The sequence below is a fragment of the Chironomus tepperi genome, unplaced genomic scaffold (genome assembly GCF_022539635.2).
Source record: "Chironomus tepperi strain 1889 unplaced genomic scaffold, CSIRO-AGI_Ctep_v1 contig_359, whole genome shotgun sequence".
NCBI lineage: Eukaryota > Metazoa > Arthropoda > Insecta > Diptera > Chironomidae > Chironomus > Chironomus tepperi.
This window is the reverse complement of record NW_027226481.1, coordinates 2,150,756-2,175,156: the sequence shown is the minus strand read 5'-3', so window position 1 is coordinate 2,175,156 and position 24,401 is coordinate 2,150,756. Positions and strand designations below refer to the sequence as shown.

At 32.5% G+C, this 24,401-nt stretch overlaps 1 protein-coding gene across 2 annotated transcripts in view; it reads left to right on the top strand.

Annotated features, from left to right (window-relative positions):
* Window positions 1-13,297, top strand: part of RunxB (Runt related B) — a 31,144-nt gene extending 17,847 nt beyond the window's left edge. For both annotated transcript variants that reach the window (XM_070646219.1, XM_070646218.1), the window contains exons 5-6: window positions 11,945-12,133; window positions 12,239-13,297. In XM_070646219.1, coding sequence (XP_070502320.1) covers window positions 11,945-12,133; window positions 12,239-13,050 — 1,001 coding nt within the window. In that variant the 3' untranslated portion in view covers window positions 13,051-13,297. The remainder of the gene's footprint in view (window positions 1-11,944; window positions 12,134-12,238) is intronic.
* The last annotated feature ends 11,104 nt before the right edge of the window (window positions 13,298-24,401 follow it).

The window sequence follows — 24,401 nt, the reverse complement described above, 5'->3', positions numbered from 1 at the left end:
GATTGAATGGAAGTAGAATTTTTGGATAAACTTACTTATATTTTGTGTCATCAATCCTTCAAATAGCTTTAAAATGAGATATTTACTTGAAATTTGTCAATTTTCAAAGAAAATTTCACAATTTACTTTGATTTGCATGCAATGATGATTTTCCCATATTTTTGCAACTTTATATCATATTAATTCACTATTAAATGTAACTAAACAATCAACTGATCCATAAAATTTGCTTTAAATTCACAATATTTCTAATTTTTACTTCAAAATTCACAAACAATTTAAAATAAACAAAATTTTTCGCATCAACTGACGCAAAAAAGTTTCCTGAGATTCAAAATAATTCTTACAGTTGAAAATGCGTTTCAAAAATCTTCACATCTCAGTTTTCAATACTTTTTACTTCTTATTCAATTGCAAATTTTTCATTGGCCTCAATTTCCATTTCCTCCCTTATATTTTCAATAACTTTGAATATGTTTAACATGCTATACATGATTTGTTTCGCGGAAAAAGAAAGAAGGGTGAATATGGATAGGAAGCTAAAGGAATTGCCTTAGGTGAAAGAAATGAACAACCAACCTTCATTGTTATCATGTTGTTATCAAATTGCTTGCTTTTTTCAGAACATTTTGATGTGTTTATTTTATCATGTATATTTAGAATTTGACAAATTTAGCATCTTGATGGAGTTGGCAAAAAGGCAAGGCAAGGCGTGTGGCGAAAAATAAAGTAACATGACTCAACCCTCAAGAGATTCTTTATCGTATAACATTATTTTTAATGTTTACTTATTTTCTTGTTTACACTGCGCATCAAAAAAGGTTTCCCTTGATTCCATCATTTTTACCATTATGACGTTGATGATGGAAACATTTACCGATGGGATTTGTCAAGTCATCGATTTTTTTTTTCTCATAATTTCCATAATTTTTCCCTGTTGGAACACCCCTCAATTTAATAAAGCGAAATGATGTTCTCTCTTTTCACCTTCAATTTCCTGTAATTTCCTGTTGTAATATGTGATGATGATTATGATGAGATTTTTTTTTTACCCATCTGAATATGCTGTATTAATATGAGATATATTATGGCATTAATGTTTGCTGATATTTTTAAATAAATACTTACATGTGGATTTTTTTTGGAGTGTGAATTATGGAAGTGAATGATACATTTTTATGAATTATTATCTATTTGATTAGGATGGGACAGTATATTGTGGCAAAATTAATAAGAAGACATTTGGAAATTTCGTATCCTTGTTTTTACGAATAATTTCGTTATAACAGAAAAAGAGCATGTCCATCTTAAATATACAGCATAGTTGAGAATGTCGACGAAATTGTAAACCCATCCCGTTCCCTTACCCAGCCTAATTACGATAGATAATTTCTAGAGTTCGTCAATACTATATGTGCATGGATGCATGTATATGCACATTTCTGTCGAACCCTAGAAATTTCCGAACATTCTCTAAGGTTTGCCATCTCCACCTGGTCTACCTGGTCATCTCTCTCATTGGTGGATACATTAAGGAACATAGCAAGTTGGATAACCAAAATCGAGTTCTTAAGCGTATTATACGCATGAAATTCACAAATTATCCAAATTCAAACTAAAGTTGGCAAAACTTTATTTTGGAAGGTCTTTGAGTATATTTGAACTTCATGGAGTTCTGCCAACTCGGTTCCAGCCATCATAGTTATAGTAAAACTGATCTAAACCTTCACAATACTAATAGCAATTCCCTCCAAAGAAATATTCAAAATTTTCCGTCTAAATTCCAGTAAAAAAAACTTCCCTACATCCAACAGTAACACAGCATATCTGATAGAATAAAATACTCAAAAACTAGTAGAAATAAATTTCTGTGCAAAGATAAATTGCAGAAGATTTATGTCCTTTCATACATTACCAGAAAAAATATCCGTTCTCATCTGACAAGCACACAGAAAAAAGCATATGCTAACGCAGCTTGTCAGTAGTTTTTTTTATCTTTGTTTCATCCGCAAAGCAAGACGAAAAATGTATGTGGAAAGTGGAAATGAAATTAATTAGATGTTGGTTCTTAGTCTGTGAATGGATGTGTTTGTGTATATAATATGCACGAATAGTATCAGCATCCTTAATCTGAATTATCCTTTCTCATCTCTCTTCTTATGCTGTGTAATTATTTTCATTTTATTTTATACTTCTCTATGCTGCCTTCATACTCGTGCAAAAGTCATTTATTTGCGTAATCATTTATAAAGATTTATTTCTTTAATAAGTATAGTCTTATGGATTATACAAATATGTATGGTAATGTTGTGAGATAAGTTTAGTGGAATCTTCCTTAAAATGATTATATATGACATTATACGATGATATGGTATTGTCATAAAAATGGCCGTTGAGTTGGTTGTGGATGTGAGATTTGAGATTTGAACGCATTTATTAGATGATTTACTGCTTATTTTAATGCAAAGATGCAAAAAATCGAATTTTGAAAGACGCAAAAATTTGCAAAACTCTGAAAGAAAAGTCACCAAAATTCAATTTGATTTAAAATTTGGAATCTCGAAAGATGCAAAAAATTCAACTCCAAAAGATGCAAACAATCAAATATCTCAAAAAGATGCTAAAATTCAAATCGAAAGATGCAAAACATATTACTAAAAAAGATGCAAAATTTTAGAATCTTAAAAGATGCAGAAGTTTTGCATCTGAGTCCAAACTACAATTTTTACTCAATCTGAAGCAAAAACTTCTCATCCAAAAGAAGCAAACAACATTCATTCACTAATTCATCCAGCAGCCAACTAATCACCATCTCAAAATCTTCATCACCCTCCCATTCTCTAAGAATATCCGCTATCCAAAAAAAGAGGCAAAAGAAGCCACGTTTTCTACATTTTCTATATCATTCCGGTAATTATTCATCAAAATCCATCTTGTGAGTGCTTTTTTTGGCAACCCACACAAATACACACACATATACATATTCATGTAGATTCATCCATATCACTCAATGTCTTATCTTGTATATTTCATCTTTAGAAAAAGGATATGCCTTCACTTGCTGTCTTAATCTTTTGTTTTTTTTTTGTGTGTGCTTCTTCCTTTTTTTGTCGTAAATTGATGAAAGACATAAAACAAGGATATGAAATTTCACTACACATGGATGGATGTGAAGATATGGAAAGACATAATGTTTGGGGTGATGTGTGGAAATTGGAGGGTATTCTTGAGGATCCTTTAGAGATGAGCATGTGAAATTTAGAAACTTGGGCATTTTTGTAAGAATTTGTTAGTTTGTGTAGTCGGATGGAGTCAACAAGAGATGCCATGGCGCTGTCACGGCACCGGCGAGACATCTTTACGACATTTTAGCGTTTCACATTCAACACGGCGACATAGCGATGCCTTAGAGACAGTGATGAGCCACTTGAAGAAATAGACCTAGAAAATAAGTTTTATAGGTTATGTTAGACGTAAAACAGGAGCTTTAAAGGTTAGGCATGACCTCTGATCCTTAACTATTCAACAAAGCAAGTGATTCCGCACATAAGAATCCAATTCTTAACATCACTCCCCGATTACAGTAAAGATAAGTTAATCATGAATGACTGAATATATATCATGTAATAAAATCCATAAGAGCTTCCTCTCACATACACAAGCCATCATTTTAATTTCAATTTTCGCTTCACTTCAAAGGTATTAAATTTTTTTTTGTTCCTTTATAAATCTTACACTATTGCGCACTTATATGTATGACTATAGTCACATAAAAGAAATTTTTCTTTTCTTTTTTTTCACTCTTATATAATTTATTTCAATCACTCAACATACATCGTGAAAATTTCATTAAGTGCTCATTAAATATTTAATATTTTTCATTAATTTTCCGCTTCATCATCGTTGTCATTAAGCTACAATATACATTATATTAGATAAAGGATGATGTTGGATAATTATGCAGGAAGAGAAATCTTCATCTTCTTAAAGATTCCTCTAAGAGTAATTAATAATTAATGCTCATATGTTAAGGAGTGTGTAATGGAAAATGGCAAAAATAAAAGTATTTTCGTACGTGACTTTGGGTTTTTGTAAACGAAATGAGCAACGCTCGACACATTAAAATTTGTAAAATAAGAAGATGAAGGTGGAAAAATCTAATTAAATTCAATTATGTGTGATGGTTGGAAATTTTTTTACAGTTTTCAATTTGAACATGAAGTTTAAAGTTTTTTGGGAATGAAAAGTGAATTTTGCTGTTTTTAACAAGTTTTTCTGGAAAAGTTTAGTAAATTTTTGAGATTATTTGCATCTTTGATTCTAAAATTTAATTGATTGATGCAGAAAAATTTGGTAAAATTCAGTTAGATAATAAAAAAGATTGCATCACTGACGCCAAAAATTGTTTCATTTGCTTCTTTCATGCAAAAAATTCACCATGTTGATGCAAAAGTTTCCTTAAAAGAGGCAAAAATTTGCATCATTTATAAACAAAATTAACTTAATTAATTCAAAAATTTACTACTTTGATGAAAATTTCGCATCATTAATGCAAAAATTTGCTTCATTAATATAAAAGGCTGCTTCAATATTACAAATTATGGTTTTTGAAGCAAATCCTTGGCTTTATTGATGCAAATGTTTGCTTCATTGATGCAAACGTTAGCTTCAATAATGCAAATTGTGGAATTTGGTTCAATTCTTTGATCAAAGATGCCAAAATGCAACAATTTTAAATCATTGAATGAGAAAAATCACTCAAAAAAGTACAAATTGATAAAAATCCATCCTCATTATGTGAGACAATGACATCTCAACAGACCAGACCAAGCATTACAGACCATCTTCTCCAAAAAATAAAATGCCACTCATACCAAAAACATTTCATTGAAATAAAAACACATAAAAAAATTTCACTAATGAAATTTAACTTTGGAATGCAATCTAATAAATTGATTTAAAAAATGAGAAAAGAAGCAATGAACAGAAGATAAAAGCAAATGGATGTCTGGAAGGGTTGAAAAGGCGAATCCTTTTTTTTTTTGATAATCAACCAAGAAAAAAAATCCCTACTAAATGCTTTTTGTGTAATCCACGAGTGAAGAGACGCTGAATCAATGATGCGTAATTGACCCTTTTTGTAGCTGCTACGTTTTTTTTTTCCTCGTAGCTGATGTCCTTTTTGTGCTTCTCTAATTTCCACTTTTTTTCATCTCGTGAAAATTCTTTTTCTTTATTTAAATGTAAATAAAAAAATTAATCGACAGACAAAAATGAAATTAAAAACAGTGGAGTGAGGACAGGATAGTTACTGGTTGTTGCAGAGGACTGAATGGATTTATTGCTGGATTGTCTGGAGGTTTTGTAGTTTAAAGGATATTCAAAAATTCTAGTTTTTGGCAGTGAATTGTGAAATTTTTCAAAAATATAAACATTAATAATCAAAAACAATTTAAACCAAATTTGATTGGATTCGAACCCGAGACCTTACTATCTTCTACTCTACAATGTGAGCTACAGATCAACAAATATTATTTAAATTCCACCCAACAAAAAAGCGCTTCTTAAATCTCACATCTAACCCAACTCATCCAAAAAGGATCAAGCAGAGAAATTGTTGTTAAAACACACAAAAACCAGATGAAGGAAAAGCCAATCCGTGAACCCTTTAGGATATAGAAGAAAAATTCAAAAAAAAAGTTTCCACTTTGCATTGTAAATTTTTATTCCATTTGTCACTCAATAAAAATCAGCGAGAAAAAAAAAGTTATTTCCATTGAAATTGCCTCACGCTTCTTACACTTTTTTTTACGGCAGATAATCTCTTAAAATGATTATTTTGGTAATTTTTTAAATAAAAAAAAAATAATACTTTTCAACCCCTTTTTACGGTTGTTCATTTGGTCTGATTGTTCGATAGTCCAAGTAGCTATCACTTTTCGTGAAATGTAATTCCATTATAGATTTTAATGCTCCAAACCTTTACGTTCTTAAATGTGGAAATTAAAAAAAAAAATATGCAAAGCCGATAGGAATGAAGTTTAGGTGGGTATGAGTTGGGATTATGGGAGATAAGGCGCATTTTATGGGATTTGTGGATGTTGGACAGACTGTTCCTGTTTTGATTCTTAATTTTACGCTTTTCCGAGCTCCAATTTCATCTAATTCTCGTACAACAAGCAACTGATGTGTCTGAAACATCTTAAAAAGCGGAAATTTTGAAATGACAGGATTCGAACCAATGTCCTTTGAGCTGCAACACTGAATTTGAGCCGGAAACTTACCAAATGCTCTACAGAGGCACTTAACTGCTTCTAAACAATTTCTGATATATCTACAGATTCCAAGACAAACTGCACATCCAACATCACATTCATCCTCAAAAGTCCACATCCATAAAATCGCGATAGGAATAAAAATGGAAATTATAGCGGTGGTTAATGGTCTTGAAAATGTATTTTAAAAATATCCACCCGTGCATTTAAAGGATTGAAATTTTTTCATGTCCTTCGAGTTCTTCAAAAAAAAATTATTTTTATATCGAAAACGTTTTATGACATTTCTATTCCTTAACATCCAAGCTGTCCTTTATGGAAATTAAATTTTACAATCATTTTGTTCATCTTCAAATGCAATTTTCCATTGCTGCAAATGTGATTTTCATCTTTTTTTTCTGTATAATTTTTGTACTCTTTCCAATCCATTGATTTTCATGTTCCAATAGCAACCAGATGTGCCATCGTCTTTAATTCTAAAACATAAACTTAATATGTTTTTACTGGAATGAGAATTGAGATTTTTTTGCCTTAAATCCATCTCATTCTTCACTTAATTTAAAGGATTAGTTTTCAAGCTGGCGGCATTATGTTGAACTGGTTGTGAAACATTTTAATGTACTGATGTACATGCCTATGTATAGGAGTTGAATTTAATCCTTGTACGTCTGAAATTTCAGAATTTTGAAACTTCTTTTTGGATTGTAAATTTAGGAAAAATTGAAGGATTTTTTGATGAATTTTTAAATGTGTTTGAATTTTGTGATTTAAAATCAGATTTTCATTCAAATTGTAGTGCAGTCAAATAGTTATGTTACTAAAAATCTGGAATTATCGAGGTTCGAATCCTAAAAATATCATATCTCGCAAATAATCTTAACAATGACTCTTAAATTTATCTTTTTTTGCAACAAATTTTGAAACCAAAAGTTCAAATCCTAAAAATTAACAATTTCAATTCCTTTTTTTTCCACATTCCACTTTCCCAACTGGGTAAGAAAATGAAACATTTGTAAAAAATAATGAATGAATGAATTGTGAAGGAATAAAAGACATAAACAAGAAGAATGAGAAAATCGTTATAATCACAATAGATGCCATTTAGTCGCTTAAACAAATATCTTTTAATGCTGATTATGACTCGAAAAAAAAGGAAAACTTTTACATTCCATTTTAAAGTAAGCATGAGCAAAATGTTTAAAAACCGGTTGTGAGATGTCTTTTTAAGCGGAGGGTGTTAATGAAATGTATTGTTTTATGGAATAAAAAGGGTTAAATGCTCCCCTCATTAAAGTCTTTAAAATGATTTCAAGTAATTTTTCTTCTCTACAAATGGTTCCTTCCTTATTGTTCCAGCATTTAAGGAAGAGAAAATTCTTGTCGGGGTGTTGAATTTTTTTTTTTTGGCAGCGCTTGCAAATGACACGTCGGTGGTTTGGGGACTTCTTTTTAACACTCAAAAGTCATGATGAAAAAAATTGTGGCTCTGCCGCATAAAAAAACCTCGCATTTGGTATACTTTACCATCATAAATTTTTCTCTAAAAACTCTCGAGAAAATTATTAAAATTAGAAATGACTTTTTTTGTGTTTTAGATGCGGGTGTTGGAGGCGCATTGGTTGATGAGAATTGTTCAAGTCAAGTTGACGAGAGTCAATCAAGTCAAGTTAATGAGGGTCGATCAAGTCAAATTAATGAGAGTAAATTCAATTCAAATTGATAAGAGTCGATCAAGTAAAGTTGACAAGAATCGGTCAAGTCAAATTTATTAGAATCGATCAAGTCAAGTTGACAAGAGTTATTCAAGTCAAGTTTACAAGTGTTAATCGAGTTAAGTTGACGAGAGTTGTTCAAGTCAAGTTGACAAGAGTCGGTTAAGTCAAGTTTATTAGAATCAATCTGGTCAAGTTGATAAGAGTTATTCAAGTCAAGTTGACAAGTGTTGATTGAGTCAATATGACAAGAGTTATTCAAGTCAAGTTGACAAAGTTAGTTTACCAGTGGTTCTAATTGAATTTACGAGAATCGGTCATATTAAGTTGACTAGAATCCGTCAAGTGAAATTTACGAAATTCGTTCAAGTCAAGTTGACGAGAGTCATTCAAGTCAAGTTTACAAAAGTCGGCCAAGAAAAGTTGACAGGTCATTTGAGTCAAGCTAACGAAAGTCAATCAAGTCAAGTTAATGAAAGTCGTTCAAGTCAAGTTGACGAGAATCAATCAAGTCAAGTTGACGAGAGTCAAATAAGTAGTTTTCTCAAACTAACAATATTTACATTACTCTAAAACGCCAACTATCCTAAATATAAACAGAACCATAGACAAAACAAGCACAAATTCCACTTCATCATCCAATAAAATCCATCTCAAAAAAACTTAATAATAAATTTTTTTCATCTCCTCATCATGAAGTAAAGAATGAAATATAAAAAAAAAAAAAACTTCATAATGAGATACATCTCATCATCTTGAATTTAATTTTCAAAAGTATAAAAACCTACCTTTCCAAGTATGTCTGTATGTGTGTGTATATAATCATACTCAAAAGTGCGAGAAAGCAAAGAATTTTTTGGGGGTTGTTTGGTTAATGTTGTAGGTGTTTTCAGTCATTATTTTGACAGAATTTCACAATTTTTTTTTGTTGTTGCCTGTTTTAAGAAAAACTTTCACGTTGTGATGAGTGACAAATTGCGGGTTGCGATGAGAGCTAAATACTTCTTTTCCCCTCCACATTCGTCTCCGTTCAAGGATGTTTTTTCACATCATTGTGTGTGGGTTTTTTTGTGCTTTTAATTAATTTTTTTTTCCCGCTCACGATAACATTTTGCTGGGAATGGAGACGATAAGAAGCATTTAGTTTAGAAAAAAAAAAAACTTTTGCAATTGATTTTGTTTCCATTTCTGGCAGTTCATTAAAGTTTTTAATTGAAAGTTTTTCTTATATCTGTGTGTCTGCTTGTGATGTTCATCAATTTAAGACGGAGTTGCTGATTTATTTTTAATTTATTTGTGTAGTGGAATGAATTCATTGACGATTTTAAATGAGTGAATGGAGATGGTAGAAATGTAATTGAAATGTTCAGTTCTCTATGAGAGAGTTCAATGGGTTTTGCTGATTGATGAATGAAAATGAACTTTAGATTACTCAAATCTGGACTGCAACTTTGAGTAGTTAGTAACTAGATCTACAGCCGACTAATGACTGTGTCGAATGAATACAACTTTGAGATAATGACTGTTGAACGAGTGAGGGTTTGCCAATCTGCGGCCACTAAACCTGCAATTTATAATAGGATTCGAACCACTTCTCTGGTGACATTACTGCTTTATTGTCTTCAAATGATGGCCTGAGCAGCATCATATGCTCTATATGACTCGAAAAATGGAAATTTAAGATTTGAACCAAAGATCGTAGACTAAGTGTGAACTGATTAAGTCTCGATAGAGGATCTACGCTTTTAAACCACTTCGACTAAAGACACCAATTCGTTCACGATTAGACTTGAAATAATATCTATGTAGTTAATAACTATACATAGGTTCGACTAATGACAAATGGAATGTCCCGAAGAAAATGTCATTATCCGACCTTAGGTCTATTATTTAACTAGCTTCCCTAGGCTTAAACTAGGTTAAAAGACAAAAAAGCATGCTTTCATGGTTCCTTAACTAGGCAAAAAGCATGCTTTCATGCTACAGAAACTAGACACTACTGTACCTAAAAGCACTCTGTTTGCTTGTTGAGGCATTATGTCAAGTTGTCCACTAGAGTCTCTACTGAATGAATGAACTAAATAACCTTATAATACAAAGAACGGCCCCCCTTATGTCAATCTAAGAATTGTCAATTTTGATTTAAAAAGTCCATTATCTAAGCTCATCATCCCTTCCATCTTCCAATTATTCATCCTTAATATCTTTCATACAAATACAAAAGTTAACAAACAAAAATGAGTCATAAAATTCAATATCCAGCTTGCCTGAATGTGTGCACCACAAGTCGGCTATCCACTAAGCAACAAAAACAGCAATAATAATAAATTGAAAAAGCTTTAGTGCAGCTGTGCATGTAGTTGTGCAGCATATAAGATGCACAACAACAAAAAAAATGAAGAAAATGTTGTGAAAAGCTCCTTGAAATTCCTTTTTTTTTCCTTAATGAAAATGAGTTGTGGGTGGTTTTTCTTCTTTTTTTTATGCTGCAAAGAGAGAAAATTTCGAATAAAAAAGAAAAAATTTTTCGTCATCCATAACAAGTCAGAGACAAAGGAAAATTTCAAGAGAGAATCATCAGCTCTCGCAATTCTCTCAAAATTCTCACAAATGAATGAATATGTACATAAGATAAAGTTTTAAGTGGTTTCTGTGTTACTATTATACGCTACTATCGTATCAAATGCCTCTCTTTCTCGTGCTGCTGATGCTGCTGCTGCTTTTTTTTAAAACTCTGTGGCCACCAATAGACACAGATAGACGATGGTTTGGAATGAAATAAAAAAATCCTCTCTAAGCCAAAAAAAGAATGCCTTCATACATTCGAGTAAGGCTTCTTTTTGCCACAATATTCAACCATTTTTCGTGTGCACACATATTGCCACTGCCATACACATTTATATTGCGCCCACAAATGAATATATATATTTTCATCTTGTGGGTGGGCGATTTTTGCCGAACAGCAATACAGTTTTTTTTAGTTGTGTGTGCGACGCTCTTACTCTTGTATACCAAAAAATTTTTATTTATATACACAACTAGCTAGTTCGATGCTTTTGTGTCTGTGCTTTTTTAAGTAAGAAAGCATCTTTTTTTTATAGCACCTTTTTTTCATTCTTGTTGCTCTTGCATGACATGCTGAGAGAGAGAGTGAGTGAGAGAGAAAACCCCTTTTTATCGGCACTCACGACGGTTTCCTGGTTTCCTTAGCGATGCCACACGATTTGGTTTCTTTTGCCTTTTTCTTCCTTCAAAAAATCTCTCTCGCTTTTAACCTCTTTTTGCATGTTTATGTAACCTCCCTTTATTTATCCATTTATTTCTCCACTATTTTGTGGATATATACACACTTATACACACACAAATGATATGGTTGGTACATGAACATGGGAAAAAAATTATATTTTTTACTTTAACCAATGCCACCATATTCATTGTATTTAAACATGCATACCTAAGACAGATATTAAATAGAATGAGAACTTGATTTTCGCCTTGTGCTGTTTACTTATCATTAGTAACGTCGGATGATGGGAGAGAGGGAAAAAATCCATCCTTGAGAGGTTATTGTGGAATGGCATTGATGTCAATTTCTTGAGTATTTTGCTTGTTGTTATGAAGTATGCTGTTCTGTAGGGGATTTATTGATTATTCTTTGCCTGAAATTAAAGAGAATGTCTGGAGTATTTAGTGAGAAAAAATATTTAACGGTTATTTGAGATTTAAATTATTTTGCATCAATGACGCGAAAGATTGTTGACATAAAATGTGCAATTTTGTAGTTTTTACCAATTTATATTCTTTAAAAGTATAATTTACGGATAAAGAACTAAGGATAAGCACAAAATTAAAGCATTCGCATCAGTGACGCAAATTCGCAATCAATATTTAACTTAAAAAGAACAGACAAGGTCAATAGCACAATAAATTCTAACCTTTTTCCATATCCATTTCCAGGCTTCCCTCATCATCTACCCGGAATACCCTCATCACAAGCAGCTCATTTAGCAGGAGCTGCAGATTGGAGAATTCTTAATAATCGACCATTTCCACCATCACAATATTTTCATCATCATCCACATTTTACGGCACACAATATGTTGACGGCAGCGATTGATCGAATGGACCGAAATTTTATAGATGGAAGTGAGTATACGAGGCGGTTGTTAGGTCTAATTTAATGAATTCTATTTAATTTTACGCTCTTCTTTATTTTTTTCATCTCCGTCCTTGGCCACTTTTCCGACTCAGATAATTCCATTGCGGGTCAGACAAAATTACCGATGAGTAGCTCACCAAAAAGTTCACCGGATGTGATGGATGGTGGAGCAACAAAAATTACCGAAATTTCATCATCTAAGGACGATGACCTTGACAATGATTGCGAGAATATATCTGTAACTGGAAGTGGATCGCCGGATATATCATGTGTAAGTGAATCAGAGAATAATGGCGATGTAAAAACTGAATCTGGTGCTTTCACATCCATAATACAAAAGAGTCGTAAATCCGAATTTATGTCACAATTTCCTGTCAATTCACACTTTACGGGATCGACAAATCCGATGATAAATCATGCACTTGCTGCTCATTTATTCTTTCAAAATCCTCTACTACCGCCACCAAATCAATGGCTATATAACCAGCTGTACAATAACTATCAAGATTTTCCATGGCTGAGACATACGTTGGCAACAAACTCATTAGTCAATGGATGTGCGGAAAATTCATCAGAAAATAGAAATGAAGCTACTTCTTCACCGTCATCGTCTGGTCTGAACTTTGTTAAACGTTCAATCACACTGTTAACGAATAACAACAATAATAGTGAGAAGGAAAATGATTCCGATATTCAATCCTCATCATCACCACCCGTCTCGTCCACAAAACGTTCACCAAGTCCTGAAATTCAAATTGAAGTGATTAAAAATAAACGAAAAAGGTCTGCGAGTAGTGATTCGGTCAGTAAAGAGAATGAAATGTCGCGAAAAACTGAAAATTTTATTAATCGTAATCGTTTGGGACCTGGTGTGAAGCACAACGATGTATGGCGACCTTATTAGATGATGCGATTTTAATTTTAGACATTTTTACCGACGGAATCTTCTTCTTATCATATCATCGAGTCAAATGTTTTAAAAAAGTTGGTACAGAATATACAGAGTAAGAAATTTGCATAGCATGAATGAAAATTTTGTTAGAGGAATTCAAAAATGTACATAAATTTTAAAAGTATCGTCGACATACACAGACAAAGTCCTTTAATATATATGAATATATTTAACAAAATCATGTAAAGTTTTAAAGTTTTAAACACAAAAAAAATCGTATGAAAAATAAAAAGGGATAGTAATAAAAAATGTAAAAATGTAAATTTAGAGGATTTAAATGAAAAAATTTTCATCTTTTTTTTCTCAACTTAAAATATTTTTTTCCGTATTTTTTTGTTTTGCATAGTTTTTCTATTTTCAGTTGGTTGACCCAGTTGGATATTTCATGAATTGTGAATGGTTTACCTGAATAACATAAGTCGCCTAATCGATCCAAATTCCGTCCTCAAGCCTACGTGACTCTGAAGCAGTACCGGATTCAGACTTGGTACCGATTTGTGCAATGATTCTTAACCAGAGCTTGAAGTCGATTCGCATTTTGTATGAAAAAGTTGACTCAAGTTAACTTGGAGCTCTGTTTTTAACACAAGGGTTCCTGATGTATCCACCTCGAAAATCCTTACTTAAATTGTATGTCAAGTGGTCTTTACTGATCCCATTACTGTCTACTATTAGATTGCAAAAAAAGGTCGCATTTCTAGTTGATAAGTTTGATTCGAAAAAGAAAATGCAAGAACAGGCTGCGATTAATGAATCAGATGTCTATTTATAAACTTGATATGTGCGTAACCTGGTTTGAAATGTCAATCGTATTACAAAATATATGCAGACTGTTATACTTGGTCAACGTCGTCTCACTTTTTCGAAAAACATCCGATTTGAAATCGGTCGAAAATCCAGCATTAATCCGACTTGAATCTGGTCTGAGGCCGGAATTTCATCAAATCTACCCTAAAGTAAGAGTCATGCAGCTAGATTTTTTGCCATTTCTAAGCCGTGTCTCTTTTGGGTTGAGTTGCTTATTGCATTATGATTCGAAAATGGACAGGTGAAAAGGGGTTTCTTCTGCCGGGTTTCGAACCCATGGCCGCTTGGTCGGTATAATTATAATTAGATGCCGAAGTACAAATCCATTTCACCACTAAGCAACCTCTACTCACTGTTTCTGGTATGGCTTGTAAAATAAGTCATCCAAATCACTTTCATTTTCCAACTGGGTTCAAAAAATGTTTCCGTTTTAGAAAGGACACATAAAATAAAAGCAAAAAAAAGGAAAAATATTCAAATCGCTTTGTGGAAAATTTTTCCTCCATCAACATCTGCTGTGTTGGCTTTTCTAGACTTTTCATATACACATTCTCATGAACAAGTTATTTAGTTTAGCTACTTTTTTGTAGTCACCGAGATCATTATCAAAATAATTGATGCCTGCATTATCCAGATATAAAGTAAGTAAAAAAAAAATCAATTTAAACTTTACATCAGCCATCAACAGTGACAGTGACAGAAAAGAAAGTCAAAAGTCATTTCAAAATGAGGTTCATTGTTCATGCGATAATGGAGTCGATTTTTATTATTTTTCTGTTGTTGCTGGGGAAAAAGGAATAAGAAAAAAAACTTCTGTTATCAGCAATTGCAGTGGAAGAAAAAATCAGTGACTCGACAATTTTCTTCTTCTTTTTCACATTCGTTAGACATCATTCATTCACTTGCTTTACTTTCACAACATTTGATTCTCATTCAGCACTCATGATGGAACACAATCGTAAGGTTGAAAAACTCATTGTCAGTTATTGTGTTGCTTGGGAAAAAATATAGAAGCTGGAAAATTAGTTTTTTTGGGGAGGTTGAATCATGGTTTGGGGGTGTTGGGATGATAGTCTGGACTGGGGTAATATGAGTTACAGGTCTGGAAAGTTGCAGTAGCACCTAGAACAGTGGTTGTCAATCATTTTTGTGTCGTGGCTCATCTCGGTAGTTAAGTAAGACCGAAACTCATTTGGCATGCTGTTTATGGCATTTTCTGCATTTCCTAGTGTCTCGGAGCATACAAGATGTCCACCACTGATCTAGAAGATGCTTTGGAGCTGGATAATCCTCAAATAATCAAAATATCCTCAAAAACATTCAATTTTCAAATTCCTCAGACCAAACTTTACAGCCTTAACCAAAACCCTGCACCCAAAAAGTAAGCAAAACTGAGCAGCACAAGAAGAAAATCAAGGAAAAAAAGAATTTCTCCCTCAGCATGACAATGATGAATAAGATTTTTTCTTGCCGTTGATTACAGCAAATGTTGGTGTCTGGTAAAATCACCGATAATTTTTCTTCGTTTCTCTCTCTCTTTCATGCCATTTTTGTTTGGTACTACTGGTGCTGTATACTCATTTCTCCCCATCCAACACTCGTGGTGATTGATAGACGTCTTAATTAAAAAAGTGTAAAATGCTCAAAATATAAATTGATGTGAAAATTTTAAAGATGAAAATTATTTTTCCAGCTCCTTCGTCCTTTTTGATGATTTACAAAGTGGTAAGTTTAATGTTTTGTGTCTTATCGGATGGAAAATGTTTGAAATGTTAACGAATGGAAAAATTTCAAAAAAAAGATAACGAATAAGGAATTGCGGTGGAAAATTTGAGTTTTCAGTTCATTGAAGTCAAATAAGAAAATTGTTTTGTGAATTTTCCTTTGAAGTGGTCTAATTATGACCGAAGTTGAATGATTTTTTGGCTCTTGGACGAGAATGGAATTAGCTCAACAGTGAAATATTAAGTATGAACGAAGAGTATGCTCTCAATATTGAGCTGGTTCAATTAAATTGATTCAGTATACTCATGAAAATCCTCATTTAGGTGAGTATAAGCTGCTTTCTTTGTACATGTTGGTTTTGGAGATGGTAGGGTAGGTTGTCCTTACCATTCCTATCCTGCAAGTCTTCAGACAGGGTTTGGATAGGCTTTTTATCTATCCTTTTAAGTACACATCCCGACAAAGTGCTCGGTCACCAGCGGTGCATTTAGTGGTAACAGGGGATACCACGAGAAGATATGAACTTGACATATCGGCAGCTTCAGAGTCAGACTTCGGCTTTCCCAACTTCCCATTTATGTGAGTATACTCGTTGTCTGTTGGGTAATGATTGAATAACAATTCGAAGTCTATTCAGATTTTATATGGAAATTTAAATTTCCGAACCTACTTTTTTACCATCTAAGGCCGTTCACTTACTACGTAACCCAAAAAATTGACCCCCATCCCCCACTCCGTAACAAAATCTCTTCGGAATTTTCATTACTCGACGACCGCTTCTTCCCTCTCAATACCGTTACATAACAAACGAACAATCCCCCCTTTCCTTCTACTCAGAATTTATTGAATTCCATACAATATCACGACAGTAAGAAAAATAAGCATGACACAATAATTTCATTATGTCTCACATTTTCCACACAATCTTTTCACCTTGTTATCGCGATTCATCATGCGTAAATTTAATTGGCACTTGTAAAGACTTTTTTTTTCCAAGCCAATGACGTCTACCTGTTTATGATGCTCTTCATAATTACATAAAGAAAAATTGAAAGGAAGTAGCAAAAAAGGATGTTAAAAGGAGGATAGACAAATAAAATTTTGTGTGCATGTATCAGTCAACACAACTCCACATCTTGATATGGTTTGATGGGGTTATTATTGAAACATCTTGAAATATCATGTTTAAGTAATTATTAAGGATGGAAAAAAGGGATGAAAAGGTTTTCTTATTCATTTTGAAGCTATTATGCTATACCTATATACCTAATAAAAATGGAAGAGTAAGAAGGGGCGAGTGTGGAAAATTTAATTTCCTTTCGTGTTTTTCAACCTCATCGTATTGAATAAAATTTATATCCACATATGTGTATATTGTTGAGTTTTTATTTGAATTTAGAATATAAAGGAACAAAGAAAATTGAGGAAGCTCAATAAAAGGAAGTTTTTTAAAGTTTTATGAGCACATTAGTTAATTAATGAGATGAATCTGCGGGTGGTGCTTTGAAGTTAAATTGGAATATTACGTCAATAGAGAAAGGATTGAGATTAGTTGAGGATATTTTGGTGTGGGATGGTGATTGGATAATGTTATGAACAGAATCACGTGATTCTATCAACCTGAAAGGCACAAGTGAAATGAATTTAGGATCTGAATGACGTAAGGTCATTGTGAAGATGGATTCGATGGTATCTGGCATCAAATCTGCATGATGCTGTCCCCAGGGCACATTTTAGATTATTTTAAATTGAGGACTAGCTATTATGCCTTACATATTGCTAATTGACACTATAGCTTCAATTCCGGAAAGCAAATGCTGTAAAAATGGTCGAAAATTAGGCACCAGACTCACTTGACCCTAGCTTGAGACGAAATTTGATCGAATCTGGCCTAAGACGAGAATCAAGCTGATCTGAGGCCGGATTTGGCTATTTCTATGCTCTGTGTCTTGCAAGACGTTAAGCCTAATTTTATAGATTCCTCACAAATTTCCATCCAAAACATTCTCCATTTTCCTTCCAACTTCCCATCACGAAGCATAAAAAAACATGAAATATTAACAAGCATACAAAGCACACATCTTCCAAAAAACGAACATGAAGAAACCAATTTTCATTCTCAAAGAAAAGTCATTTTGTTATTGAAGATAGAAGACGAATAAGAAGACAGAGGCAAGAATGGAAGAAAAAAATTCATTCACATTCACATGTGTGACGAGCGATAATTAGATTGCCAATTAAATTTTAAAACTTTCCTTTTTCTCTTTCACTTGAGCAAAAGTTTGCTTTTCTTATAATTTTTTGAGGACATGGAAAGTTTTTGTGATAAATGTTCGGATGAGTGCGCTTTGTCTGGGATTGATGGAGATCTTTATGGATTCTTTTAGTATTTTAAACTCTTTTGAATCAATTTGAATATCACAAAATGATTTATGGACCCAAAATCCGATCTGAAATCCGTGTGACTCTGGTATGATGTGTTTCTGGATTTAAATTGAATACAACACTAAGTCAGAGTCATGCCGACCTTATTGCCTGATTTTTGATCGATTAACCGACTCGTGCTACTCGAGAATCTCTTAGTTATCAATATAATTCATCAAAATTCCTTACGTCCATAAAAACTGCGCCTAATCATCCAAGCCCATCAAAATTTCAACTTTTTATATTTCATCGCATCCTCCAACCCTCCTTACACTTCATGTGATGTGATGTTATGTTATTTTAAGATCTTTTATACAAACATATATAATACATAAAGAATGTTATAGCAAGGATTGTGATGATGATGTCGTTAATTTAAAAGTTTTGTTTTTCATTCATTCTTAATTTTCTTTGAGAAATATCAAATTAAGGATTATAAAATAAGGAAAAGTAGGCATAAAGGAAAATAAATGTGTACGAACATGAAAAAAAGGTTTAGGTGTCAGTGATGAGTGAGGTAATTCAATTTTCAAGACGAAAACTTTTTCCTTACATTTTCGGGGCTTCTAATTTTCTTTGTGAGAGGAATAAGAGTTGTGTTGGATGGGAGTTGGTTTGATAAGAACGCATTGTTGAGTTAGTGACTAGTTTTTTAAGTTTCTGCCTCAGTTTAGAGTCTTCTTCCTTAAGAATAGATCTTCATTCTATGTTATCTCGCACAATCTCCATTCAGACATAATAAAATGAGTAGCTCATCCATCTCCCAAAAGAGAAACGACCAAGAAAATTTCCCATTTTCCTCATCTTCCACTCATTCCAAAGATATGTGAATAGGCTAGAAAAACTAATCTTAAAAAATTACATAATGTGTAAAAAGCAATCCCAAGTAATTTTTCTTCACATTTCCATCAACTAAATCATATAAGCATACTCAGTTCTAGGAGGCAAAAAAAGTTAATCAAAATTTCATTGCGCCATTTGTTATATTCTCAAGTCCAAAAGCTAAGTAAATTTATATACAGGCCTTGTGTAGTTCTCGCCAATTCGATGATTTATTTTCCATAACACTAACTGCACATCCTTCTTATTCTTCATTCCTACCAAAAGAAAGCAGGGCTTCAGGTTGATTAATGGTTTTGCTTTTTTTGTACCCAAACCGATTTGTTACATTTCAATAAATCATTTTTCACACTGCCTTGCGGCAATATTTTCCTTTTCCTTAAACTTCCTTTTTTCCAACAAATATTTTCTTTCACTGGTTCCTCGAATGGCGCAAAAAGGAAATCTACACATGTTACAAAATATTTCTCACAAAAAAAAAAATGAGACTGCAAAGTTATGCGAGTTGTTTCATGAAACACAAGAATGTGCAATAGCCTTTACTTCAGACAGTATTGTGTAGTATGTGAAAGTGAGGAAATGATTTATCGTCTCATGACAGCATTCAGTATATTAACCCGAAAAAATGAGGGGAGTGCAAAAAATGATAAACTGTCTGTGAATTTTTACTTTACTAAAGAAATTCTCAATCAGGTCAATAGAAGTTCCTTGCCTTTCAATGTGTTTATTCCCTTTGATCTGTGACTTTACACTTCAGTTTACTTGTCTGTGGAATTTTCTTCTTCTTTTATTCCTCCCTACGACTATACATGATTTATGTTGCTTTGATAAACTAGATCAAAGAATCGCACGTAGCTGTTACTTCATTTTTTCGTTTTTGAGACAGGTATTTTGTGTGGAATTTTTATTAATGCAATGTGAAAGTAATGAATATCCTCATCATTCAGTTTTATGTGCTGTGTATTAAAAACTATCATGGATGCAATAGTTTATTGGTTAAATTATATTTATGGCACGTAGATAGAACAAGCTTCTCATTTTCTGATAGAATATATTACTTTATCTACGAAGTGGAAAATTGTGAAACATCCTGACTTCTTAATTATGTTGATTAAATATGTAACTCATTTGCTGGATGTAAAATAGGATTGCATAAATCTCTAAATAAACATGGAATGTGAAACCTTCTATGGTTACTTTATACCTTTTTTAAACCTTTCCATAGATACGTCTAGTGAATTTTCATCTCTTTTTCCTATTCTTTTTGTGGATGAATATAAATGTGAGGCACTTTAGAAATCCTCTCCATTTGATTAATAAAAGCAAACATAATTTTCATAATTTATGAATGCTTGAGATATATCTCTTGTTTGTTATGAATATTATGGAAGTAGGTGGGCTTACGGAAGTGAATTTCGTCTAGATGACCGACTGGATGTGTTATTATTGAGATTTGTGCTGCTTTTGTTTTGAAAATCTGAATTTGAAATATTTTATAGAATATTTCTAAGGAAAGTATGATTTTTACAGGGATTTTTTTACCTTTATTTGATTATCCTGCATTGATAAGTATCCTATTTAACTTGCTGAAGCTGATTGCAGACTTAATTTCTCGATTATTTAATAATTTTCTACAATTTTAACAAGAAACACATGGTTTTAAAAATGTTTCTTTGTTTACAGCTTTTAAAAATTTCTGCGTCTTTTGATGCAAAAATTCAAACTAAAAATGTCCGTTATAATCAAAATCTTGTTTTTTATCACAAAAATCTCAAGTTTGCAGCATTATGATAAACACAATCAACATTTTTGTTAAACCTTTCTTCATCTTCAATCCCTCACTCAGCGGTCGTATCTTCTTTCTCTGTAAATACCAAAGAAACATCCATCAGTTCTATTTAATTAATTTTTTTGCTGCTATATTTAATTAAGAATTTTTTTATTCCTTATCTTGTAAAATTCCAATGTTAATTTTTTTCCATGCTTGCTTCTCCTCGACATTCTCGCGTAATCCCCTTCGCCATCTAATAATAATAATGATGGCAAATATAAAAAAAAATTTACCAATGAAAAAAGGGCATTGCTAATAATTACTGTCCCAGATGGGAGATTCTCTCAGCATCAGCATGGAAAGTTTTTCTTTAAAAGTGCTTGAAAATCTCGCTGGGAAATTTCCTTCTTCGTTATTTTTTATGAGCGATGAAAGGGAAAGAATTTTTTTTTTGTTGCTTGCTTTAATTTCCACGCAACTCAGCGAATCATCAGAAACAGTAATAATCATAAGAATGAGATTTTATCATCAGCAATTGTGAAAAAAAAATTGTAAAAAAATAATTAAAAGATTCTATCTAGTAAGTCGATATTAACTCTAGGGATAAGGAAGGTCGGAAATAAAGTGAGTGGGAATGTTGGTAAGGAGAAATGAAGCGCAGTTGAGTGTCAAGGTTGAAATAAAGTTGCAAAACGGGCACCTGTGACAGGCATACGAATTCTTGATAATTAAATTGGTTTTTCTTACATAACCATACAAATTATCAAGAAATTGTATGGTTTTTGTCTGTCACAGATGCCTGTTTTGCAATTTTGGTTGAAAATTACGAGAATTCAGCTAACGGTTTTAAGGAATTTAAATTTTGTAAATTGTGAATGATTCTAGTCAATGATGTTGATGATTCTGAATTAAAATAAGCTTAAAATCAACTTAAATGCTCTTCTTAGCATTTAAATTGAATCTTTTAGTGATATTTAAAGCATTATTGATTAAAAATTAATAGTTTGCCTCAAAATCAGTTATTCCCATTAGAACGAAAGTTAGGAATTTTGTTTAGTAATTTTCGAATGGATCAATCCATTTGTTTACAATTCAACTTCAAAACAATCAAATAACCTTGAAATTTTCAATTTTTCAGACAAAATGTCCAACTTAATACTCAAATTTCCAAAATTCAAGTCTCAACAGAAAGGTATCAACTCAATGGACTACCATATTGTAAGAAGAAAAAGAGAATTTCCAATGTGCCTGAACATGAGGGGTGAAGAAAAAAAGTTTGGCGGTAAATTGTGATAATTAAAATGAAGAGGGATTCAAAATTAACAATTTGGCATCTTTTTTTATACCAAAAGCAAAGAGAAGGAATGGCACAGAAAAAGGAGACGCGCATTTTTTATGACTTAAGTGGGCGACGACGACGCTGTTTCATTTAAATATATTTGCGTTGGCAAGTGAGCGGGAAATGTCCTCATTCCACATCATCAAGCCTCCTTAGCTGCTAAAAAGGTGTTCATTAAAGATTTTGGTTAATTGGGTTGAAAGGTTGTAATTTATCTTAAAACATTTTTTTTTTTTGAAGGAAGCCGACAAAAAATGGTTAAAATTGTGAGCGCTGCCTACACTAACTTGACTCATCTTTAAAGATATTTTTCATTCATATTAAATTAAAGTTGAATCCCAGGCTGAGAAACTCCGCGGTAGTACCGCGGTATCCATACAAATACCGCAAAATACCGCTAAATACCGCGGTATCCATACAAATACCGCCAAATACCGCGGTATTCCATATAAATACCGCTAAATACCGCCAAATACCGCGGTATTTCATATAAATACCGCCTATTATTTAGGACTCAAAAACTCAAATAGAAAATTGTGAAAATAGTGAAAATTCAATTTTCATTCTCGAAAAAAATCAAATTTCACATTGATAATCTCAATCCCTTGTGAATAAACCTCGGAAAAGTCGAATTTTTGGTCATATATCTTAATTTTGGGTAAAAATCTGCCGGAAAAGCCAAATTTTGTTTCAATTTTTCCAAAATATGGTCAAAAACTCTCGGAAAAGCTAAGTTTTACCTCAATTTTCCCAAAATATGGTCAAAAATTCTCGGAAAAGCTAAATTTTGCATCAATTTTCCCAAAATATGGTCAAAAACTCTCGGAAAAGCCAAGTTTGACCTCAATTTTCCAATATTAAGGTGATAAATAATTGGAATTGCCAAAGTTTCCCTCAATTTTGCAATATAAGGATGAAAACTCATCAAAAAAGCTAAATTTCGCTTCAATTTTCCAATATTAGGGTTAAAAACTCTCGGAAATGACTATTTTTGTACAGATTTTATTTTACAAGAGTGAAAAACTACCGGAAAATACTATTTTTCATCTCGGTTTTCCCATATTAAAAAGATAAAACCTTAGAAAAAACCATACAACCAAATACCGCGAAATACCGCAAAATACCGCGAAATACCGCCAAATACCGCGGTATTTCATATAAATACCGCCGATACCGCCTAGTTTCTCAGCCTGGGTTGAATCTTTAAGGCAAGCAGATTTCCATTTTCCTTTTTGTTTAATTTAATTCATGACATTCTAGGTCAATGAATTTCATGTACTGTGCAACATAACCATAAATAGTGGATGGAAACGAGGATGGAAAAAGAGTCTTATCAACAGTTTAAATTTAAATTTATTTTTATGTTTATTTCATTTTAAAGAGATTCCATTTTTTGATGTTGTCGCCTTGGCGAAAATATACAAAGTAATTTTTATTCATAAAATTGGGATGTGGGTTAACCCTCATGTATGTGCTTGTTTGACTGAACAGAAAATTTTTTTGATTATGAGGTCACAGATATAGTCAGAGGGGAAAGACATTTTTTTGCTTTTTGTCTATTTTATGTTTCATGAAATTGGAAAATTAGATGGAAATTTTCTTCTACTTCGATGCTGTAGCCTTCGTTCTCATCTCTTCCGTTAACAAATGAGCATCATTTTTCAACATTTATTTTTCTCCTTCTTTAAGGATGAGGATAGTGGTTGCTGTAGATTTTTGAAAGATTGAATAACGAAAATGTGTGGGATGAAAATCGATAGGTCAAAGACAAAGATTGATTTTTGAGGAATTTCAATTTTGTTTAAAATGTGGAAGTTAATGTGATGGGAAAGATGGGGCAAATGGAGGGGATTTTAAGGAAATGTTTGAATTTATTGTGGATGTTTAAGGTCAATTGAGGTTAGATTTTGGAAAAGGTGAAAGTTTCTTGAAAGAATTGTAGTTTTGGAGCTAAATTTCATCAATTACTCAGTGCAATAGTCATACGACTGTTGTGTGCCATATATAATATGGCTGTCATATGCCATATATAATATAGCTGTCATGTGCCATATATAATATGGCTGTCATGTGCCATATGTAATATGGCTGTCATGTGCCAATTATAATATGGCTGGCTTGTGCCATATGCAATATGGCTGTTGTGTGCCATATACAATATGGCTGTTATAGAGTTTCAAGTTGAATTAAAAATTAAATTGAATTTTCGGAATTTTCACTTTCAATTCACCCAAACATCCAATCCATAAACATCTCATCTTCATCCAATATCATTTATAACACCGAAAAGAATACTTGAATTTTCCATCCAAACTACTAAATAATTAAATTTAATTAAATTGATTTACTTCATCAATTTAATTTCGACACAAACAACAGTAAATACGCCGAAAGACG